The sequence below is a fragment of the Marmota flaviventris genome, chromosome 11 (assembly GCF_047511675.1).
Source record: "Marmota flaviventris isolate mMarFla1 chromosome 11, mMarFla1.hap1, whole genome shotgun sequence".
NCBI lineage: Eukaryota > Metazoa > Chordata > Mammalia > Rodentia > Sciuridae > Marmota > Marmota flaviventris.
In genome coordinates, this window is record NC_092508.1 from 103162971 (window position 1) to 103182731 (window position 19761).

At 53.7% G+C, this 19761-nt stretch overlaps 1 protein-coding gene across 2 annotated transcripts in view; it reads right to left on the reverse strand.

Annotated features, from left to right (window-relative positions):
* The window catches only part of Gli2 (GLI family zinc finger 2), a 170468-nt gene extending 153310 nt beyond the window's left edge, over positions 1 to 17158 (reverse strand). For both annotated transcript variants that reach the window (XM_027936868.2, XM_071619407.1), the window contains exon 1: positions 17017 to 17158. In XM_027936868.2, the coding sequence (XP_027792669.2) occupies positions 17017 to 17158 (142 nt within the window). The remainder of the gene's footprint in view (positions 1 to 17016) is intronic.
* Between the last annotated feature and the right edge of the window lie 2603 nt (positions 17159 to 19761).

A 19761-nucleotide genomic window follows, 5' to 3' on the forward strand; every position in this document is an offset into this window, starting at 1 on the left:
CATCATGCCCAACCACAAGAATGGCAAGTTACACTCCTGTACGGATGACATGTCAAAATACATTCCACTGTCATGTATAACTAAAAAGAATGAATTTTTAAATTGCAAATAAAATTTCAAACGAGTTACATATCAAAAAATAGAATTCATGTAAGATTATCAGAGTCTTTTTAGTGATCTTTAAGCACATAGGGATCCAGGGACCAAAACTCTTGGAAACCCATGGTTCCCAAACGTTCTGGGGCACCAGGTGGCCCCATGGCCCAGAACATCATCCCTGACCTGCAGGGTGAGGGCTGGAGGTGCTCTTTCCACTCCCAATGGCCCCAGGAGAGGACACGGCAGCCACCTCCTGCACATCCATCCATCAGTCATGGCGCTGGAAGCCCAGGGAGGCAGATATGAGCTCTAACTACCCTGTGGGTTCTAGCTGGTCACTGCCCTCCCAAACTAACCATTAGGAACTTTGGTCCAACACCAGCTGCTGAGTCCTCAGTCTCTCCGAATCTTCACCATGGTACAATGGGGAGGGTCTGGCTCTCTTGACCACCCTGCCCCTTTCCGTTCTGGGTGGTCTTACTCTGCTGGTTACATTGTTAGGGACATGGGGATGGTGTTTAGGGAGCCCTCCCAGGGGCAGAAAGCAGAGGAGGGGCTGGGGTGTGGCTCGTGCAGGAGGCAGGCAGAGGAGGGCACTCAAGGAGAACTAGGAAGCCAAAGAGGCGTTAAGAGGGCCACATGGGAAGGACTAGATGAGGCTGGAGGAAGTGGTGGGGGCCACAGGTGCCTATAGAACTCAGGTCCACACCCAGCATGGTGGAACAATCCCAGAGACTTGGGAGGTTGAGGCCGGAGGATTGTGAGTTCAAAGCCAGCCTCAGCAACTTAGCAAGACCCTGTGTCAAAATAAAAATTAAAAAGGGCTGGGGATGCAGCTCAATGGTTAATGAAACCCAGGTGCTACTGGATTCAATTTCTGGCACCAAATAAAAAAAAGAATTTAGCCTCAACCCTTTGGTACCTGGGAGCTACAGCAGATGGTTGAATCAGATACAGAGCAGCACAGTCCTTCCCATGATGGGAAGGAAGGAGGAAGGGGCTGGTGGGATGGGCAATGTCAACCAGAAGGCAGAAAGTCAGTTTTTGTTTGTTTTGGTATCAGGGATTGACCCCGAGGTGCTTAACCACTGAGCCACATCCCCATCCTTTTTATATTTTATTTAGAGACAGGGTCTAACTGAGTTGCTCAGGGCCTCAATAAGTTGCTGAGGCTGGCCCTAAACTCAAGATCCTCCTGAGCCACTGAGATCATAGGCCACCAGCACCAGCACCTGGCATCCCCAGTCCTTTCTATTTTTATATTTTGAGATAAGACCTCACTAAGTTGCTTAGGGTCTTAGTAAGTTGCTGAGCCTGGCCTTGAACTTACAATCCTCCTGCCTCAGCCTCCCAAGTGCCCAGGATGACAGGCATACACCATCACACCTGGCCAGCAAGCCAGATTAAACTCTCGTTCCTATCCCCAACTTTTGGACGGGGTCGACCAGCGGCCGGTGGGTGATTTGCAGCTCCTGCTCCAAACGGATTGCAGCACCATAAAAGGGTGAGGTGCTTTCTCTCCCAGGCCTCACAGTGCCCTTTTATGAGTAAACATTTCTCGATAAAGACTTACTGTCTGCAGAGACCCCTTTACACCCCAAAGGTAAGGGTTTAAGTGGCCTGAAAACTGCCGTTACTTATCTTTACAACAGCCGGCAAGTGCCTGCTCAATGGCAGAAGTGTTCATTTCTCTGTATATATTTTCAGTGACTGGTTATAAATCAGGCTCATCCCCAGGGCTCGGGGTCTGGGGTCTCTTCCATTCTATAGCCCAGCTGGGAGAACCGTTACAGTCCCTGTGTCCGGGGCTCCTCCAGCACAACAGTTCTCACAAAGACCAGGCGCAGACCCCTTGTCCCCAAGGATGCACCAAGCGGATCTTCAGGACCCTCAGGCCCATTTGTGCTCTGTGGCTAAGCAACAGGCCCCTGTCCTCCCGTCCTCTGTCCTGCCAAACCCTGCTCTCAATGCACAAGCTCATCAGCTCTTTCCCACACCCAGAGGGCTTGCCTCTTTGCAGAAGACACCCATTGTACCACATCCACCCGTTCCTATCTTCAATGATGAAGTCGTGTGGGACACAGAACAGGATTCCCAGACTTCTAGAAATCAGTGCCTATAAGCACTTGCCACTTGGATCTCTGTGTAGCAGATTCCCTTGATTCCCATTCAAACTCAAAGCCCAGAGTCCTCACCCTTCAGTGCACAGACACCCATTTCCGGTCACCAGCACCCGTGAGGTTCATTGTTAACACTTGTCTCCAAAACCCACTTAGCCAAACCACGCCAGGGGCCTCAGGTGCTGGAGCAGCCCTTAATGGGTACTGTGGGCAGTGGGTGTTCAGACCCAGTTCCCTTGCTCCTGGGGAGGGGTAACTCCCACGGGGTGAAGCTCTGGTGGTACCTAGCTTGTGAAGGTCCCCTGTACCTCCTGCCTCTGCTCCCCTCCCCTCTGCCCTCCCTATGCCTCCAGAGAAACCACGGGCCTTGGAATCCTCATCTAAGGGCACCTGCTCCCGAGAACTTGAACTCAGGAGTTTCTGTGCATCCTACAAAGTGCATCCTACAAAGTGCATCTTCCTACTGTGTGCTGCCAAGATTTGCACCACAGGGCAAAGAAAAGCACCCTTGAGCTTCCTGGCTGGCTGACCGTGACAGACAAGATTGAACAGAGACATGCAGGGAAAATGGTGGAGGGATTTCTGCCACTCAGGAAGAAACTTACAACCAGCAAAGAGCCCGCTTCACTCTAAAGAAGACCTGACATCGGAATTTACAGGAGTGTTGGAAAATATTTCCACCCCCCCACACCTGGGGGGGTGACACCTTTTAGATCTTTCTAAAGGTTAAAACTAAAAGCAAACCAGGGACTTTAAAAAATAATAATAATGCGCATCTCCACCACTCCCCCAAGTGATGGCACAGTCTGGGACTTCCTCAGAAAGGACTGGAGTCTTCTCGGGACAACCAGGGCCCAAGGCTGTCACCAGCCTGGTCACAATCACACTGGGACCCAAGACTGCACACAAGAAAGGCAAGAGGTGGTGGAGAAGCTGCCGGGGACAGGCCAGCTAGAGGGGACGCTGGGAGGGAGGGCCCTTGTCAGGAGGACGGTCCCACAGACCCATGGGGTGGTGCCCATCCGCCCCAGCAGCCACTCCACTCAGCGGGCAGGTCCTTGCACAGGCAGGGCCTGGAGTCACATCAGACCCCCGGGGTGGCTCTTCCCTGCCAAGATTGGCTGCTCCCGTTGTTCCTGGGACGATGGTGCTGGGGGACATGTGGCAGCCATGTTCGTGAACTGTGAGTCCATGTGGTACCCACCCCACCCCCACCTCTCTGGGAAGAACTTTCAAAGGCCGTTCTTGTCCCTCTCCGGGTCCCAAAGCCACAGAGCTCTTAGCATCGTATCTTGGGGGAAATTCTGACTCTGCTTTTTTCATTTTTTTTTTCTTGCTTTGGTTTGTGTTTCCAATTCCCAGAACCTTCTGATCCCTCCTTGGGGAGATGCACAGAAAAAATCCCCGACCACCCACAGCCCTGCCAGGACGCCTGCTCGGTGTTACTGAGCCTCAAGGGCCCAGCGCCGTCCATCCCAGGACCGGCTGCGAGTCCCCCAGGCCCCTCTCACAGCCATCCACTGGGGACCTCACAGTGACCTCAGGGGACAAGAGGACCCGCACCTCCCTCTCCAGCTCAGCAGTCTTCCCCTCCCCAACAAAGGCTCCAGGGCATGGCCAGGTGTCCCCCGCCTGTGGCACAGCCTGGTGAGACAGGGAAAGAACCCAGGACGCTCACCTGCACGCGGCATGTGAACTATGGAGGGCGAGACGCACACCTGAGGGAGACCTGGGTCAAACAGAGGTGCAGAGACCTGAACAGTGTGGCCCTGGAGGGAAAAGTCCCATGAGCAGAGGGCAGGGCCTGCAAGGATGGGGACGAGGGAAAGGGGCGTCCCAGAAGCTAAGGGACTAGGAAGGGTGGCTCCCCCAGACAGACACCGTGGGCTCCATGGGGTGGGGAGACGGCTGAAAATGCGCCCAGAGACAGCTGAGCCTCCCGGGTGGCACTGTGGTCTGTCCTCCCATGGCCCCCGTGAGGATGGCCCTGTGTCTAGGACTCGCCTCTGGTGTGGCCCTGGCAGGGAGGTCATTGTCACTCCTGTGTGAAACTCAAGGACCCAAAGGAACTGGCCCAACTCCCGCAGTGGGTAGAGGACACAAGGCACCTGTCCCCAGAGGGGTCCCCTCCAGCCGCGTCTACTGAATTCTGACTCCCTAGGGCGGCACAGGGACCCGGTGGTGGCCCGTGAGTGTGACACTGGTGTGCCACACCGATGAGAGCCAGCCTGAGCCTACAGCTGTCTCTGGGGTGAGCTCTGTCCTTTCCCTAGCTGAGGAAGCGGTTTTCCATGTGCTTACCCAGCACATCTGAGAGAAGCTGTGGTTTCGACAACCCTGGGAAATGCTTCCCGCCACGGTGGAGGCTGGGCCTCCAAGCCGAGGCCTCTCCCTGCCGAACAAAGGCCACTCCCCTTCTCAGGGACCCTCTTTAGTCACGCCAGCCCTGGAACCTTCTCTCATTTCTTCTCCGAGTTTCAAGTCTGACTCTTCTCAGGGGGCACTTTGTGTGTCCTCATGGGGAGCAATAAGGGACCAGCAGGGAAGACGGACAGGCTGGGTCAATCCAGGGCCTGGAGAGGACACTGACCTGGTCCTCAGGCCAAATCAAACTCCTGCCTTCCTAGGTATGGGGTCAGGAACTCCAGGCAACTCAGAGTCTGGGTGGGTTTCTGTCACCTGCCACCAAGGGTCCTGACCCACGTGCCAACTCCTGCCAGGCCAAGGCACTGCCATCTTCCTGGGTCCTCATGCACCCCAAGGGTCTCTGGCAGGGTACCCCACAGACAAGTGCCTGTCCATCTCCAGGGCTGGGATAGGGAAGAGTGGCCCTGGAGGGCACCGTGCTCCTCTCCAAGGACGAGGTGAGGCCGTGCAGCGAGGGAGGGAGACTTCACTGGGAGTTCCCACAGGACAAGGAGGGGTGCACCTGGCAGCCAGAGCCCCCCTCCCCATGCTGACCCCGGCCAATGCTGCCACTTCCGGAGACCTTCCCAGGTCTGCCAGGTGCTGACAGGCAGCTGTCCCCCTTGTCACCAGATCCCATCAGTGTTCACTGTGTGGCCTTGGAAAGACCACTGCCCTCTCTGGGCCTCTGCAGACCAGATATCCCAGAAGCCTCCCCTGGTCAGAAGCTCAAAAGAGCCTCACCTGTCCCTGCTCCACAGAGTCCTCCCCAGCTATGGCCAGCAAGGTGGCCAAGGCCAGCGCTGAGCCCAGGCCCACCCTGGCCCAGCATCACCCCGCCCCTGGGGCTCATCGACCCTCAGTCCCTCCCTGGCCTGCTGCTGCCGAGCTCAGGTCCCCGCCATCAATTATCCCAAGTCCGAGGGAGGACAGCGTTGGTGACAAAGGCCCGGCGTGAGCAGGGGCCCGCAGCTCTTTCTACAGTGATTCACTCAGCGCCCCTCCAGACTCCGACGCTGAGTGTAATTATTTACTCTGTCATTAAACACACTCCTTCCACTCCAGCTATTTTTAGAGTTCCTGGAGCCTTTAGAATTGGCTGGGGAGGCTGCTCATGGGCCAAGAGGGAGGCCGGGCCTCCCTGGGGCAGCGATGCTCATGTGGCCTGATGCTCCTGCAGATGGGGGTCCCAGGAAGGGCTGCGGATCCAAAATAGGGCCAGGCCCAGGCACACAGCAGTGCGCACGGCTGCCCTCCCTCCTGTCAGTGCCTTCCCCTCTTCCCTCCTTCCACCAGTTCTTCCTTTACCCCCCCCACTTCCTTTTGAAAACTGAGCTATAATTCACATACCATGAAATTCACCATCGTGAAGTCTACAACTCAGTGGGTTTTAGCACATTCAGAGCGTGCAACCGCCAACTGGGATCTAATTACCAAATATTTTCATTCCCCCCCAAAAAGGAGCCCCATGCCCATAGTAGTCATTCCCCATTCCCTTCTCCCCCCAGGAACTTAAAAAGAAATGATAACCTACTTTCTTCCTCTATGGATTTGTCTCCTCTAGACAGTCCATATACATGGAACAGAGCAGTATCACTTGTCTTTTTGTTCTGGCTTCTTTCACTTAACACGGTTGAAAACAACCGTGTACAGCATTTACCAGTACTGCATCCTTTTTTATGGCCAAGTAGTATTTCATTGTATGGGTATACCACATTTTGTGTATCCATTCATTACCAGCTAGATATTGGGGTTATTTCTGGGTTGTTTTCTTTCTTTTCCTTTTTTTTTTTTTTTGCTATTATGAATAATATTGCTTTGAAGATTTGTATAAAACCAGAAATGACTGGTGCACACCTGTAATCCCAGTCACTGGGAATATTGAGGCAGGAGGATTTCAAGTTTGAAGCCAGTTTAGGCAACTTTGTGAGAGCCTGTCTCGAAATAAAAATCAAAAAGGGCTGGGGAGGAAGCGCCTCTGGGTTCAATCCCAGGAACCCCCAAAACAATGTTTTTAATCATGTACCAGTGTTGGTATGAACGTATGTTCTCATTTGTCCTGGAGCAGACTGTGCATGCTCCCTTCCACGGTCAGCCCAGAGACAGGGAAAGTGGGAGTCTAAAGGTGGGTGCTGTCGTGACCTGAGGTCACCTGGAAAGTTCTGCACTGCTCTGGACACGAAGGATACAACCAGGACTTGCTGGAGGCCCCCTCTGTGGGCTGAGGTGACCTCATCACTCTTTTGCACAAGGCCAGGGACCCCCACTTGGACCTGGCTGTGAACTCACACCTGCCTGTCCCCTCAGCCAAGCCAACTGCTGCCTTCTCTGTCACCAGCAGGGCAGAGAAAGATGTGACCAGTGTGGAGCCCTCCAAGTCAGGGCCCCAGAAACAGGACAAAGTTCTGGGTTGTAATGAGCCACAGCCATCACGGAGTCTGCAAAGTGCCTCTCTGGCCATTGTCACTTCCCTCCCTGACCCTCACCCCCTGGGCTAGCTCCGCTGTCCTAGGTTCTTCAGTGTCCACCAGGCTGCTAGGTCCAGTGTCAGGGTGAATAGAAGAGGAGAAGAGGGACCCTGGGCTGAGTATCACAGGAACGCGGCTCTCCCCCTGTGGGAAGGCTTCCCCAGACCATCCTCCGCGTCCAGCAAGGCAGGGACTGGGGAAGGTGTCCGGTGCCAAACCCTAACCTCCTCTCAAACACCACCGCTGGAAACAGGACACAGACCCAGATGGCCGGGGAGCCCCCCTCCTCTGTCCAGAGGCCTGGCTGCCCAGTGCCAGGGTTGCAGGCTGTCCAGTTGCCCAGAACATGCTCAAACAAAAGAGCCAAAGGCGGCTACTCAGGCCTGGGCCCCCTCCCTCCTGTCCACCCAGCGGGAGAAGTGGGACAGGGGTCCAAGTAAGCCATGCACAACAGGGTCCAGCTGAGCTGCCAGTACTCACGTCTGGCCAGAGCAGCTGGAGAACATATTCCAGGAGAGGCCACCAGACACAGCCTGAGACGTGAGCTCGTGCCAGGACCTGGGAGCAAAAGGAGCCCCTTGCCAAGAGCTGACAGAAGCAGTGCTCTTTGCCAGCAGTTCCCACTCAACACCACTGCTGGCTACCCCGTACCACCCTCAGGCCCCAGGACCTTTGCCCATGCTGTTCCTCAGTCCGGAAGGCCACTCCCTCCTGTACAGCGTGGGAAAAGTGCGACTCACCGTGAAGACTCAGTTTCCTCATTCACTCTCTCAAACACTGATGGGAAGCATACGTGCCACTGACAGGAGCGAGTCCTTGAATTAGCCATCACAGGGATAGCACAAACAGCAACACCAACAGCAGCCGCTACCCTTTATGGAACGCCTACTGTATACCAAGTGCTCCCTAAGCACTACACACTCATTTGTAATCAGCCTAGCCTCCAAAGCTAGGGTTTTGCCTGTGACGAAGAAGGACCTTGGGGTTCTGGTCAGGAAAGGATGCCCGAGGGGCAGGGCGTGAGTTCAAACCTGGTCTGCCCAAGCCCACTCCTGGGGCCCCAGACCGTGAAGGCCGTCCTGGTGCTGGCTGCTCTGAGGGTCTCCGGTTGGGCCTCCCCTGAGCACCACTCATGCTTGGTAAACTGCTTTGGTGGCCCTTTCCCCAGACACAGATCTGATCATGCGGTGGCTTCTTGCAGGACTCAGAGCATGTTGTCACCAAGGCCTGGCTTAGGCTCCATCCTTCCTGCCCTTTTGCTGGACCACGTAGCAGGCAATGCCCACATCGGGTGGGGTGTCTGATCTCTCCGTGGGGCGATATCAGGCTCTAGGGGACAGAGACCGCGGCTCTGCTGCTGGGGAACCTCGCACCCCACACCTCCTGCTCTCTCTGCAGTGGGCCCTGAGCTTTAGATCGACTTTTTCTGCCTTAGACAAGGCTCTGAGGAGCCGCTACCCCAGCCTGCAAGGTCCAGCCACCAGGCACCTTCTTGGGACACCCAGAAACACCGGATCTCACCCCCGGGCCATTAGGAGGCTTGTCCTTCGGGCCCCACACCCCACCCTGGAGTCACCTGGGCTGCCTGGCCATCCTCAACCCCTCAAGCTCCCAAGGGGCTGCGATGCTGAACCCTTTCTAAGAACCACCCACCACCCTTTGCCTCTTTCCACCTGGAGAAACCCTGGACATCCCTGAGGCCCAGCTCGGACTCTGCCTCCCCGTACAGTCCCCTGGGCGGGATTCAACACCGCCTCCTGGGTATCACCTCCAATGAGAAATCCCTAGAGGGCAGAGGCAGGGTCCCCAGCATCACCACGTCTCCGGCCCACAATCCAGAACCACCCACGAGATGAACAGAGAACCCAGAAGCGCCCAGGCCACTTCAGACATTCATGGTCACCCCAAACACCAGGCTTGACTTCATTATCCTCAAAATGCTCCCAAGATCAGAGGCGGTGAGACCTGGCCACAAACATAAAATAAATTATCTGCCCTCCCCCAGCTCCCCCACCAATGATAAATGGTTCTATTAGCAATCCAGATTGTTAAACCCCGATATAACAGGACGCAGGGAACTGGGGCCCATCCATTCTCCCTCCAGCACAAACTGAGTTGTAAATAGGTTATTTTGTGTGTAAATAACACATTAAAACACAGCATTAGCTGTGTCTTTTGATAGGGCGGAAATTGTTCCAAATAAATAATTCCGGACAGGAATGTAAAATAAGCCAGATTTAATAGTGCGTGCCTGGCACAGCCATGTTAAACATGACTAAAATGATAAACCCCAGAATATACTAATAGTAAACTATGTACTGACATCAAAGTAATGAGGCCGTATTTTTACCAAGCTTTAGAAATGCTGAAATTAGTTTTGACAGAACCAAACGTCAGAAAAATGTTTCCAACATAAACACCGTCAATTTGGGAAGCTGAGGGTTTGGGCTGGGAGGGAGGGGGCTGGGCTGGGTGAGGGACAGCTGTGTGTCCCAATTGATGGGACGTCCCTAGGGAATGGGTTGTCAGTCATAATGATGTCACCTCGGGTGATCCTTTGTGCTTTCTATCTCTGGACCTCAGTTTTCACATCTGTGAAATGAACGGATTCAAAGAATTGACCCTTGAAGCTTCTTCCTGTTCTGTAACTTGCAGAGACCTCAAAGCTCTCCCCAGCTCTTCATTCGTGTAACATCCATGATGAACCTCACGAAACCACAGAGTGTTGGCCAAGGTCAAGGCCAAGGACCCAGGAGCAAACAGGAGCAGGAGGAGCCCCCAGCCTGCCCTCCAAGGCTTCTTTCCAGCAGGGCAGAGGTGACCAGCCAGAAAACAGAGATTTGGGTGTGACATGAAGGATCCAGGGACCTTCGCAGAACACAGATACTGGGCTGGGCCAGAGGCAGGGACCAGGCCTGCTATGCTGGAGCTAAGTGGGGCAGGTGGTCTGACTTCAGATGTCCACTGCTTTAAGCAGCATTTAGAGCACGTCAGTCAGTGTGAGGTCAGGGTGGGCAAGGGAATGCTCAGGTGGATGTCCTTACCACTTATCTGCCCAGGCACTCTGCTAGCCACCCGACAAACCTTGTCCTGGTAACTTCACAGTAGCCGGAAATCATTACCATTATCACTGCCCCTCCCCACCCCACTCTTCTGCCATGTCACTTTACATAGTTTCAGTGACCTGTGGTCAACCATGGTCCAAAAATATTCCATGGAAAATTCAGGCTGGGGCTGTAGCTCAGTGGCACCGCACTTGCCTAGCATGTGTGAGGCACTGGGTTCAATCCTCAGCACAACATAAAGCTAAACAAATAAAATGAAAGTATTCTATCCATCTACAATGACAAAAAAATTTTTTTTAAATATTAAATGGAAAATTCCAAATATAAATAATTCATAAATTTTAAATGGCATGAAGTTTTGTGTAGCATAATAAAATCTTGAGGGGTCTTGCTTCATCCTACCCAGGATGTAAATCATCGCTGTCCTGAGTATCCATGCTGTATATACTACCCACCTGTTAGTCACTTAGCAACCATCAGATCAACCGCTGCAATATCGCAGTGCTTGTGCTTAAGTAATCCTTATTTTTACTTAATAATGACCCCAAAACACAAGACTAGCGATCCTGGCAATTCAGTTGTGCCAAAGAGAAGCCATAAAGTGCTTCCTTTGAGTAAAAAAGTAAACATATAAGACATTTTGAGACAGAAAAACCGCATTCACATAACTTTTATTACAGTCTGCTGTTATAATTCTTCTGTTTTATTATTGCTGTTGTTAATCCCTTATTGTACCTCATCTACCAGCTAAACTTTATCATAGGTATGTACTTATAGGATAAAACCTAGTATATATAGGGTCTGGACCATCCTAACTAACCTCAAGCCCAGAGACTGGAACCCAACAGAAATACGCCCGGCGCCCCACTGCACCCCACCTCCTGGGTGAGCCAGGCTCTCGGGAGGAACTGAGATCCACTCTCTGGACAAAGTCTGATGGGAAAGAGGCCACTCTGTGCTGCTGGGCCACAAAACAAGCTTAAAAGCAGTGTCAAGAGCAATCCTGAAAATCACTTCAATAAGAATAATTGCCCATTTAGTCACACCTGAGTGCATCCGGGGGCCGAGGCAAAGGTATATGGTCCCAGCAGAGAAGGGAAGCTGCCCTTCTCAGCAAGATCCCTGATGTCCAGGGGCCCTGGGGCGGGTTGGGGGTGGAAGCACAGGAGACCAAAGAGCAGGGCCAGCCCCAACTGCCCCTCATTCCCAGGGGACCTCAGGCCATCAGGGGCAGCTGCCCAAGCCAGCCCACGGGGCACACATATAGCATGACAGCATCAATTCACTCGGCAATCATTTATGGGCTTTCTGTGGCTTGGGGTGTAGGAGGGAGAGGACAGAGGTGAGTGAACAAGGCCCTGCCCACATGGGCATCCCAGGGGGCACAGAACCAGATAAGGGGGAAACCACCAGGACTCTGAGGTGTGTATCCACGAAAGGGCATCAGACAGATCCCTAGCAAGGCAGGGTGGGTGGCAGAGGGCCTGTAGCCCTGGGCAAACGAGTGAATAGTCACTCAACTATTCACCCTGGGATTGCACGCTTCACACCGACACAGGTGCCTTGCTCCAAAACCAACAGTATCTCAAAGGAGCTTTCCAGAAAGCCAACAGGGCCAGTGAACAGGTAACGGTGACCAGTATGAGCAGTCAGCAGGCTGTGTAGACCTCCCCGATCACCAAAGCACTGTGGCGAGGGTCAGCAATGCCAGACCCTGATCCCAGCCTGCCAGGGAGTTATCCCACCCAGGTGAAGACCCAGGCCTTTAGCACCATTATCACTGCCCCGTACCCACTGACCTATAAAACCTGCTAACCATATCCACACCAGGCCCCGCCCTGGGGCAGCCTGGGGGCTGGCCTTTCTTACAGTGGTCTCATGAGGTTCCCGGGCTTAGCTGACTTCAGTAACCCTTGGGCTGACCCCACCCTGTGTATCAGGTAGAAGGCCACATCAAGAGGCCAGGGTACCACGCAGGTCAGCGCAGCCATGCACATACGAGCCCCAGTCTGACTGCCAGCCTGGGCTCCTGTTGCTGTGGCAACAGGAGTAAGATGGCACCAGAAATCTGGGCTTCCCACCAGACATCTGGCCTCAGTGAGTCAGTGGGCAAGGATGGCCAGGTCTGGGGTGAGGCCCAAGAATTAGCATTCCCAGGGCCTGGGGATAGAGCGAGTCCCCAGGTTCCATCCCCAGCACCAACTCCCAGGAGACGTTGGGGAAGAGCATGCCGGGAGGAGGCCAGGCCTGGCACGGAGGAGATGCTCCGGATCCGAGTTGGGTGTTGGCCCTGCAGCGCTTCCCAGGGTTCCCAAAGCCTGTCTGGCTGCTCGATTTCAGACATCGGCAAAACCCTTGAGATCAAGACCTGGCTCCGAGTTTCACGGTTCTAGCCTTTGCAATCGTCCCTGAGTCTGATGGTGGCTGGGTCCACTGAGGCCCACAGAGAGGTCCAGCGATAGTTTTGGAAAGCAAACCATGGTGGAAGAGGAAAATCCAACAACACCTGGACGGTCTCAGTGTAGAGCAACAAGAAACATCTGAATCAAATTGCCTTTAAAATTACACTATTTTAAAAATTAAAGGGAGAGGGGAGGGACTCCCGGCCAAAATGTGTTTTTAAAGATTTACGGCTTTCAAAGTGTGAGTCCAACAGCTTGAAGGAGTTGGGAAAAAGCCACCCTGCCTGGCTCCTGTCAGCGGCTCCCCCTTTTCCCAGTCTGGGGACCGTGGTGCTCTTTCCTGGGGCCTCCCTGTCCTGCTCTGCAGAGACACTTCCAATGCACGCTTTGGCTCAGGGAGGTGGAGACTGATGGACACCCCCAGCCTCCAGCAGGCCCAGCTTCAGAGACTCCTAAGGGAAGTCAAGCAGCAGAGGCCAGGTAAGACAGGGGACTTGGCAGATATGCCATGGTCCCCCACCCCAGGGAACTGGCTATCTGGAAGAGAGTAGGTGTTGCCAGGCTCTGGGACAAATGAGGGCCCTACTGTCAAGGGGAGAGGGTGCAATGACCCATGGAGACTTTTCCAAGGCTGGCACTTACCCCAGAGTATAGAGTTGGGTCGAGTCCAAATGAAGGCCCCAGTTACTCCCCAAAACTAAAGTAATCATCTAAAAGCAAATACATGGGACTGGGGCTGTAGCTCAGTGGTAGAGCACTTGTCTATGATGCCTGAGGCCTTGAGTTCAATCCCCATGTGCCACGAAAAAATTAACTTTTAAAATTAATAAAATAACATGCAGTCGGCTCCCTGTATCTGGGGATACCACATCAGCAGATTCAACCCATCACATGTCGGAGACCTTCAGCGAGTGAGGAGGGAGAATGCATCTGTACTAAACATGCAGGGTTTTTTCCCTTGCCATTATTCCCTAAACAATACACTATAACAACTATTTACATAGCATTTACATGTATTCGGTATCATCAGTGATCTAGAGATGATTTTAAAGTTCGCAGGAAGATCGTGTAGGTCATGTACAAATACTAAGCCATGGGACATGGGGCCCTGAGCATCCTTAGACTGTGGTATCCTGGGGTCCTGGAATCCGTCCCCCACGGTCACTGAGGGACGACTACACTTGAAGGAGACTCCCCTCATGTAAGAGGCGGGAGGGCCACACCCAGACTCAGCTCTCCCCCGAGGCAGTTGTTGTCCTTGGGCAAGTCCCAGGCGTCTTGTCTACAGCACAGGAAAGGCTGTGCCCACGTGAATCACTCCGACACCCAGAGCACCCGCCTGGGTTCCCAGCGTTGCCTGAGGGGCCTGCTGCCTCCTCACTCAGGCCTGTTCTTTCTCACTCCTAACGGGGCCTGTCATCAGCTGCATCCCACTTCGGCCACTTGTAGAATACAGGCCCGACCCCTCTCGAGCCTTCATGAGGGCTTGATAAGCACTTTCAACAGATACCTAACAGCCAGGCATGGTGGTGCACGCCTCTAATCCCACCAACTGGGAGGCTGAGGCAGGAGGATCGCAAGTCTGAGGCCAGCCTCAGCAATTTAGTGAGAACCTCTCTCAAAATCAAAAATAAAAAGGCCTGGGGATGTGGCTCAGTGGTCTACTGCCTCTGGGTTCAATTCCCAGCACCACCAAAAACACAAAATAAAACAAAAAGGATATCTAACATTCCATTCCAGATGTTCCACAGTTGGATTAACCAGTCCCCGATCACTGAATAGTTAGGCTAGTTCCAATATTTCAGATGTGGGCCACGTGGAAATGAACTCTTTCTGCCTGAAGGTAGGTTCCCTGCTAGAACCAACCAAAGGCATCTGACTCTGGGGGAGTAGTGGAAGCACCTGGAAGTGGTGCCGTGTGGGGCGGGGGAGATCAGATAGCCACAGGAGCTGGGGCAAGAAGGGCTGCTCCCTACTGCTCTCCTTCCCAGCCCCACTCCCTGCCCATCCCTACACCCCAAGACAGCTCAGTGCCCCTCCTGTTGAACCCAGCACCAACCACTGAGATCAAGCTGATCACAGAGGCATCTCCTCACCAGGGCCACCCGCACCAGCCACCTGCTGTCACCTGGCCTCTGCAGCCGCCTCATCTGCAGGCAGAGTAGGCCCACGCTACAAGCTCCATGGAGTTTTCTGGGAGTCCAGTGTGCCTAGCGCTCGTGGAGTCTGGCCCACAGCTCCTCTGCCACCATCCCATGAGATTTAAGAAGATAGAGGTCCTTAAATTCTGTGGATGACACCTGTCAAATCCCCTCATGACATGGGTCAGGAGGGGCCCAGGCAGCACCCTCTGGATGCACCAATAGGCCTCCCTGTCCCTACCCTCAAGTGCAGTCACAAAACCTACCAGCACAGGACACCACCCCTCAGTGACCACTTTGCTCCAAGCAGAAACAGCTGCTCTTCCCTGGCTCCAGGGCTTTTCCCAATAAACTGCTCAGGGAGAGGTGCAGGGAACAGCAATGATGAGGACACCCCAAGACTCTCCAGCACCACAGGCACCCGGCCCAAGACTGCTGCAAAGACACCCAGCTGCCTCCTGCTCCTGAGGGGGAGTCCACCCTGTGCGAAGCCTCACCAGCCACGCTACCCTGCGCCAGCCATCAATAGGACGTGCACTTCTGCAGTGGGCAGGGCAGGCGTCCCAGAGGGCAGAGTGGGGGCAGGGGCTTTCTCTGGGGTGGCTGGGCTCTGAATTTCCATCTCCCCCATTGAAATTCCCTGAAGCATTTGTTGTTACTGCCCCAAGAGTGACAGCCAGGTCTGGCGCTACAGGGGCTTTTCCCTAGATTGCATCCTAATTACTGTCTAATTGCTACCTAAGTCTGTTCGCGGCTGCTAGGACCCAGCAGTAAATCGCGCTGCATGCTATACCAAGGCAGGCCAGGTGGGTCCCTTGGGCAGGCCAGAGATATGCTGAGGCCCAGCTCTGAGGAGCTCATTCAGCCTCAGAGAACCAGACAGAGGGACGAGTTGAGGCATCGCCATAGACACTGACCCAGGCAAGGAAAGGAAACATGGCCAGGACTCCGGCTCAGCCACACCCGGTCTCACTCTTCCCTTTCTCTGGCACCAGATGCCATGGAGGCTTCAACTCCTCCCATAGCATCTAAGAGCTCTGCCTCTATGCCGACAGGCAGGCTAGGAGAGTCCCTGTTCAGGGGGGACAGGAACCTCAGGACATCCCCAGGTCAGGATGCCAGATACCCACCTCCTACAGGGAGCCCCAAAGTTAACCTCAGATCGCCCTCCTCTGACCTGGACCCCACATCCCCCAAATGACTCCAACTTGGAATCACAAGGAAAGTCAAAATACATAGAGAAACAAAAAACAGGAAGTCCTCAAATTCACTCTTAGGAACTAAGAACTCGGGACTGGGGGTGTAGCTCAGTTGTAGAGCACTTGCCTAGCATGTGCATGGCCCCAAGTTCAATTCCCAGCACCTGCCAAACACACACACACACACACACACACACCCCTGGACAGTCTTTCCGTCTCCCTGAGCTCCAGCCCCAGCTATACCGGCTGCAGCCCACGGACCAGCGCGACCCAGCATCAGCTCAGCGCTTCAGAGAAAGGCACAGTCTGAGCCCCGCCCCGACTCGCTGAGGGGGCGGGGCCTGCACTCCAGCCACACCCCCGCGATTGTGCCCGCCCCTCCCTGCGCTTTGAGCTGTTCTTGGGCGGTGAGAGCAACAGGGCATGACTAAATCCAAATGCACTTGAATAAAAAGGGAAAGAAAGGAAATCTCAGACTCTCCATTCCTCAGAGACAGAAATAGTTCTGTGGCCTCCAGATGGACGGCACAGTCACAAGGGGAGGTCTCGCCTTCCCGCCAAACTTTCCCAACGGGATGCTGGCACCGACCCGTGGAAACCAGAAAGCCTTTCTCTTTGGGGCAGTAAAATAAGAGACTGTGGCTCGTGTAGTCCCTTCTGTTATAATTAAGTTGGCCAGAAATTCACCTAAGATACTCAATTCCAGACCTGACCCTCTAATTACAGCCAGAAGGCATCAGGAGACAATTACTTTCCAAAATAGTCCGCGGCAACAAGTTCTCTGGGCACCTCTCAAACGTGCCAGCTGAACGGATCCCAGGGTCGCCCAGAGCCGCAGAGCCGGCTGCTCCCCCCCTTCCCCCTCCCCATGCTCAGGCTCCGCCCACCCACAAGAATCTGGGAAGTCCAGGTCCCCCAGGGTTTGAGGTGGCCAGAGCTCCAGGGAAACCTGCAGGCGACTGTCCTCGCAGTGCCTGGGAGCAGGGGCGCCCTCTCTGCCACCCTCCATAAACCCAGCATGCCTCCCTGATGACAGGGGCCACCACTCTCATTAAATCCTAAATGGCTAATGAAAAACACCCCCGCGGCTCGCCAAGTGTGCAAAACAGAAAGTACCTCCTTGGGCAGCGACGGCCGCCGCGGCCACCGCCAGAGGACAGGCCTTTTCACCCGGGTCGGGGAAACCGCTGCCCTCCAGGATCCCACTTTTGACGTCTTTCTTCTCGGCAGCCGTGGCTGGGGCCGACGACATCTCCATCTCAGCCGCTCATAGTCCCGGGTGGCGACCCTGGAGGAGACGACAAAGACGTTCACCAACACTGCACCCAAACCAGCCGGGAGCCGCCGACCCAGATTCGCGCTGCCACTGGCTTCTCCAGCAACCAACTTCCTCCTCACTCTCTTATAATTGGGAAGGAGGGTTTAATTAATTTTGAGAATTATTCATCCTGAGATTCATCTGGTCTTCGGAACAACCACATGGACAGCAGTCTAGCGTGTTCATTGTCTTTTATCCAGATTTTTTAAAAAATCTAAGCAACAAGTTCCCACTGATGTGAGTCAAGGAGAAAAAAGAAAAAAAAAAAAAAACTACCAGGAGAAATGAAATCAGAAACAATGAACTTCAACTTAGAATGGGAGGGGGTGGAATGCAAATAAATATAATTACAACAACTGAGAGGTCCTGGAAGAAAGGGCTTAGTCATCTCCCTGCACACAGAACCCATCCTTGATTTATTCACTTGTATACTTATTCATTCATTCACCTGTGCACTGCACAAAGTTTCACATTATATATTGACGCTCAGGCACTCCGTTAAGGTTTTTTCCCCTTGTTTTTTGTTTATTTTGTGGTACTGAGGACTGAACACTGAGCTTCCCACATACTAGGCAAAACAGTGTCTTGCTAAATTGTCCAGGCTGGCCTCAAACTTGGGATCCTCCCTCCTCAGCCTCCTAAATAGCTGGGATCACAGGTGTGCACCCCGATGTCCACATAGTCCGTAGATTCTCAAGTCCCTTTTATGATCAGTCGTCATGTCTGATACAGAAGATGTTACATGGCATTTCCAGTCTACTTAAGGAACAAGTAGGGGGTAGGAAAATGTAGGTTTGATTTCAGCTAGCGCGAGGTGGTGTTGAAAAACAAAGCACAGCAGGTGAACGGGGCAGAGAGCCGGGCAGTGAGGGGCAGAGAGGTGAGGGGGGGCCACGGAGGCCTGACAGAGCCACAAGCCAGATGAAAGGAGGTTTTGCGCAGAGGAGGAACTAGATACAAGTCACGGCATGAGGGGATCCTTCTGGGGTCAGATGGCACTACTCCAATAACCCAGAGAACTATGGTGGTGGTGGGGTCTAGGTAGTGGCAGAGAAGCTAGTGAAATGTGGGATCTTCTGAAGGCAGAGCCAAGAGCCGGCCACAGAACGGATGTGGCAGGGTGAGAAGAGGCAGAAACACACCATGGGACGCAGGGCACAGGTCCCCAGCCGTGGGTAGATCCATAATGAGCACTTTTATAGGATGCTGTATCACAAGCAGACACGGCTAATACAATATTTATATCGAATACTACAGAACAGAGTTTGAGAGTGAAGAATTTTAAAAGGAGGGTGGTATCCCGGGTGATTCTTGTTTTCTGCTGAGCACTTGGATGAATGAACGATGGTGCCATTGACAAAGATGGAGGAGAGCCCGGAGGAACAGGTCACTGGGCAGAAATGGGGAGCTCAGTGGGTCAGGTGATGTTTGAGGTGCCTACAGAGACCTGCAGAGCTGGCAGAGGGTGCAGACTGTGGGGGAACACACGTCTGCAGCTCAGGGGGAAGCCAGAGGCTAGAGGAGGGGATATAGCAGCCACTGGACCTGAGAACCGAGGAAGGCGGTGAGGTGGAGAAGAAGTTCCATCAGGGAGATGCCCGCCAAGAGGAGTGAGCAGGGTTGGGGACAGGGGAGTGGAAGAAAAGTTAAAAAACCAACAGGGAAGTGGGGGGTCCTGGAAGCCACCCCGGGAAAGCAAAACTCTGGAGAGGAAGAGTGAGGCACTCCATCACTGGCCACTGAGACCTCCATTGTCACAAGGCAAGCCACCATGGCCTGGGCCGTTGGGGAAGAGAATAGATACAGACACCTGGGTCAGGAAATTTGGCTTCCAAAGAGTCAGGGAGACAGGGCCACATTTTAGGGGGACTGGGGAGTCCAAAAGGTTCAAGGTTGCTGCATATGGAAGGAGGGGTTGCTGCAGGGTCTGTGGGGCAGCAGACACCCCAGGCAGCTGTCAGTTCCACCCCCACCACCTCCACGCTAAATCCACATGGGTAAGCCTCAGAATTTTATTTTTTAAATCCTCACAATATCCCCCACGTCCTTCCAAACAGAAAAGAGCGGGTACACAAGAACAAAGTGGGGCGCGTGAAGGACAGGCAGCAAACCCTGCAGTTCCTAGTCCTGTCTGCAAACCAGCTCATCCATGTCCCACGATCTTTCGAAACTCTCTGCCCAGAAAACCCAAGCAGATGGGGAGAGGAAAATTTCCTTGAGGATATTGGTGAGTTATGGGGTTCCCTCTGTCCTGTCTGCTCTTTCAGCACACTTTTTATACTCTGTTCCTTTACATTCCGGCTACGGGAATGACCTCCAGCAACGTGCCCTGGCCCAGGATCACCTTCCTTCTCCCCTCTCATCCTGCATCTCATAGGTTACAATCACCATGGCTGCATCCCCAGAGCATCTCCCAGAGATGCCTCACCTGATGGTTGTTCTATGTCCTTCCTTGCTGGGCAACATTCCTATCTCTGATCCCTCTCCAGGTCATCCCGACCGGGTAGCCAGGTTCCTTCCCCCAAATCAAGTCTCACCACATC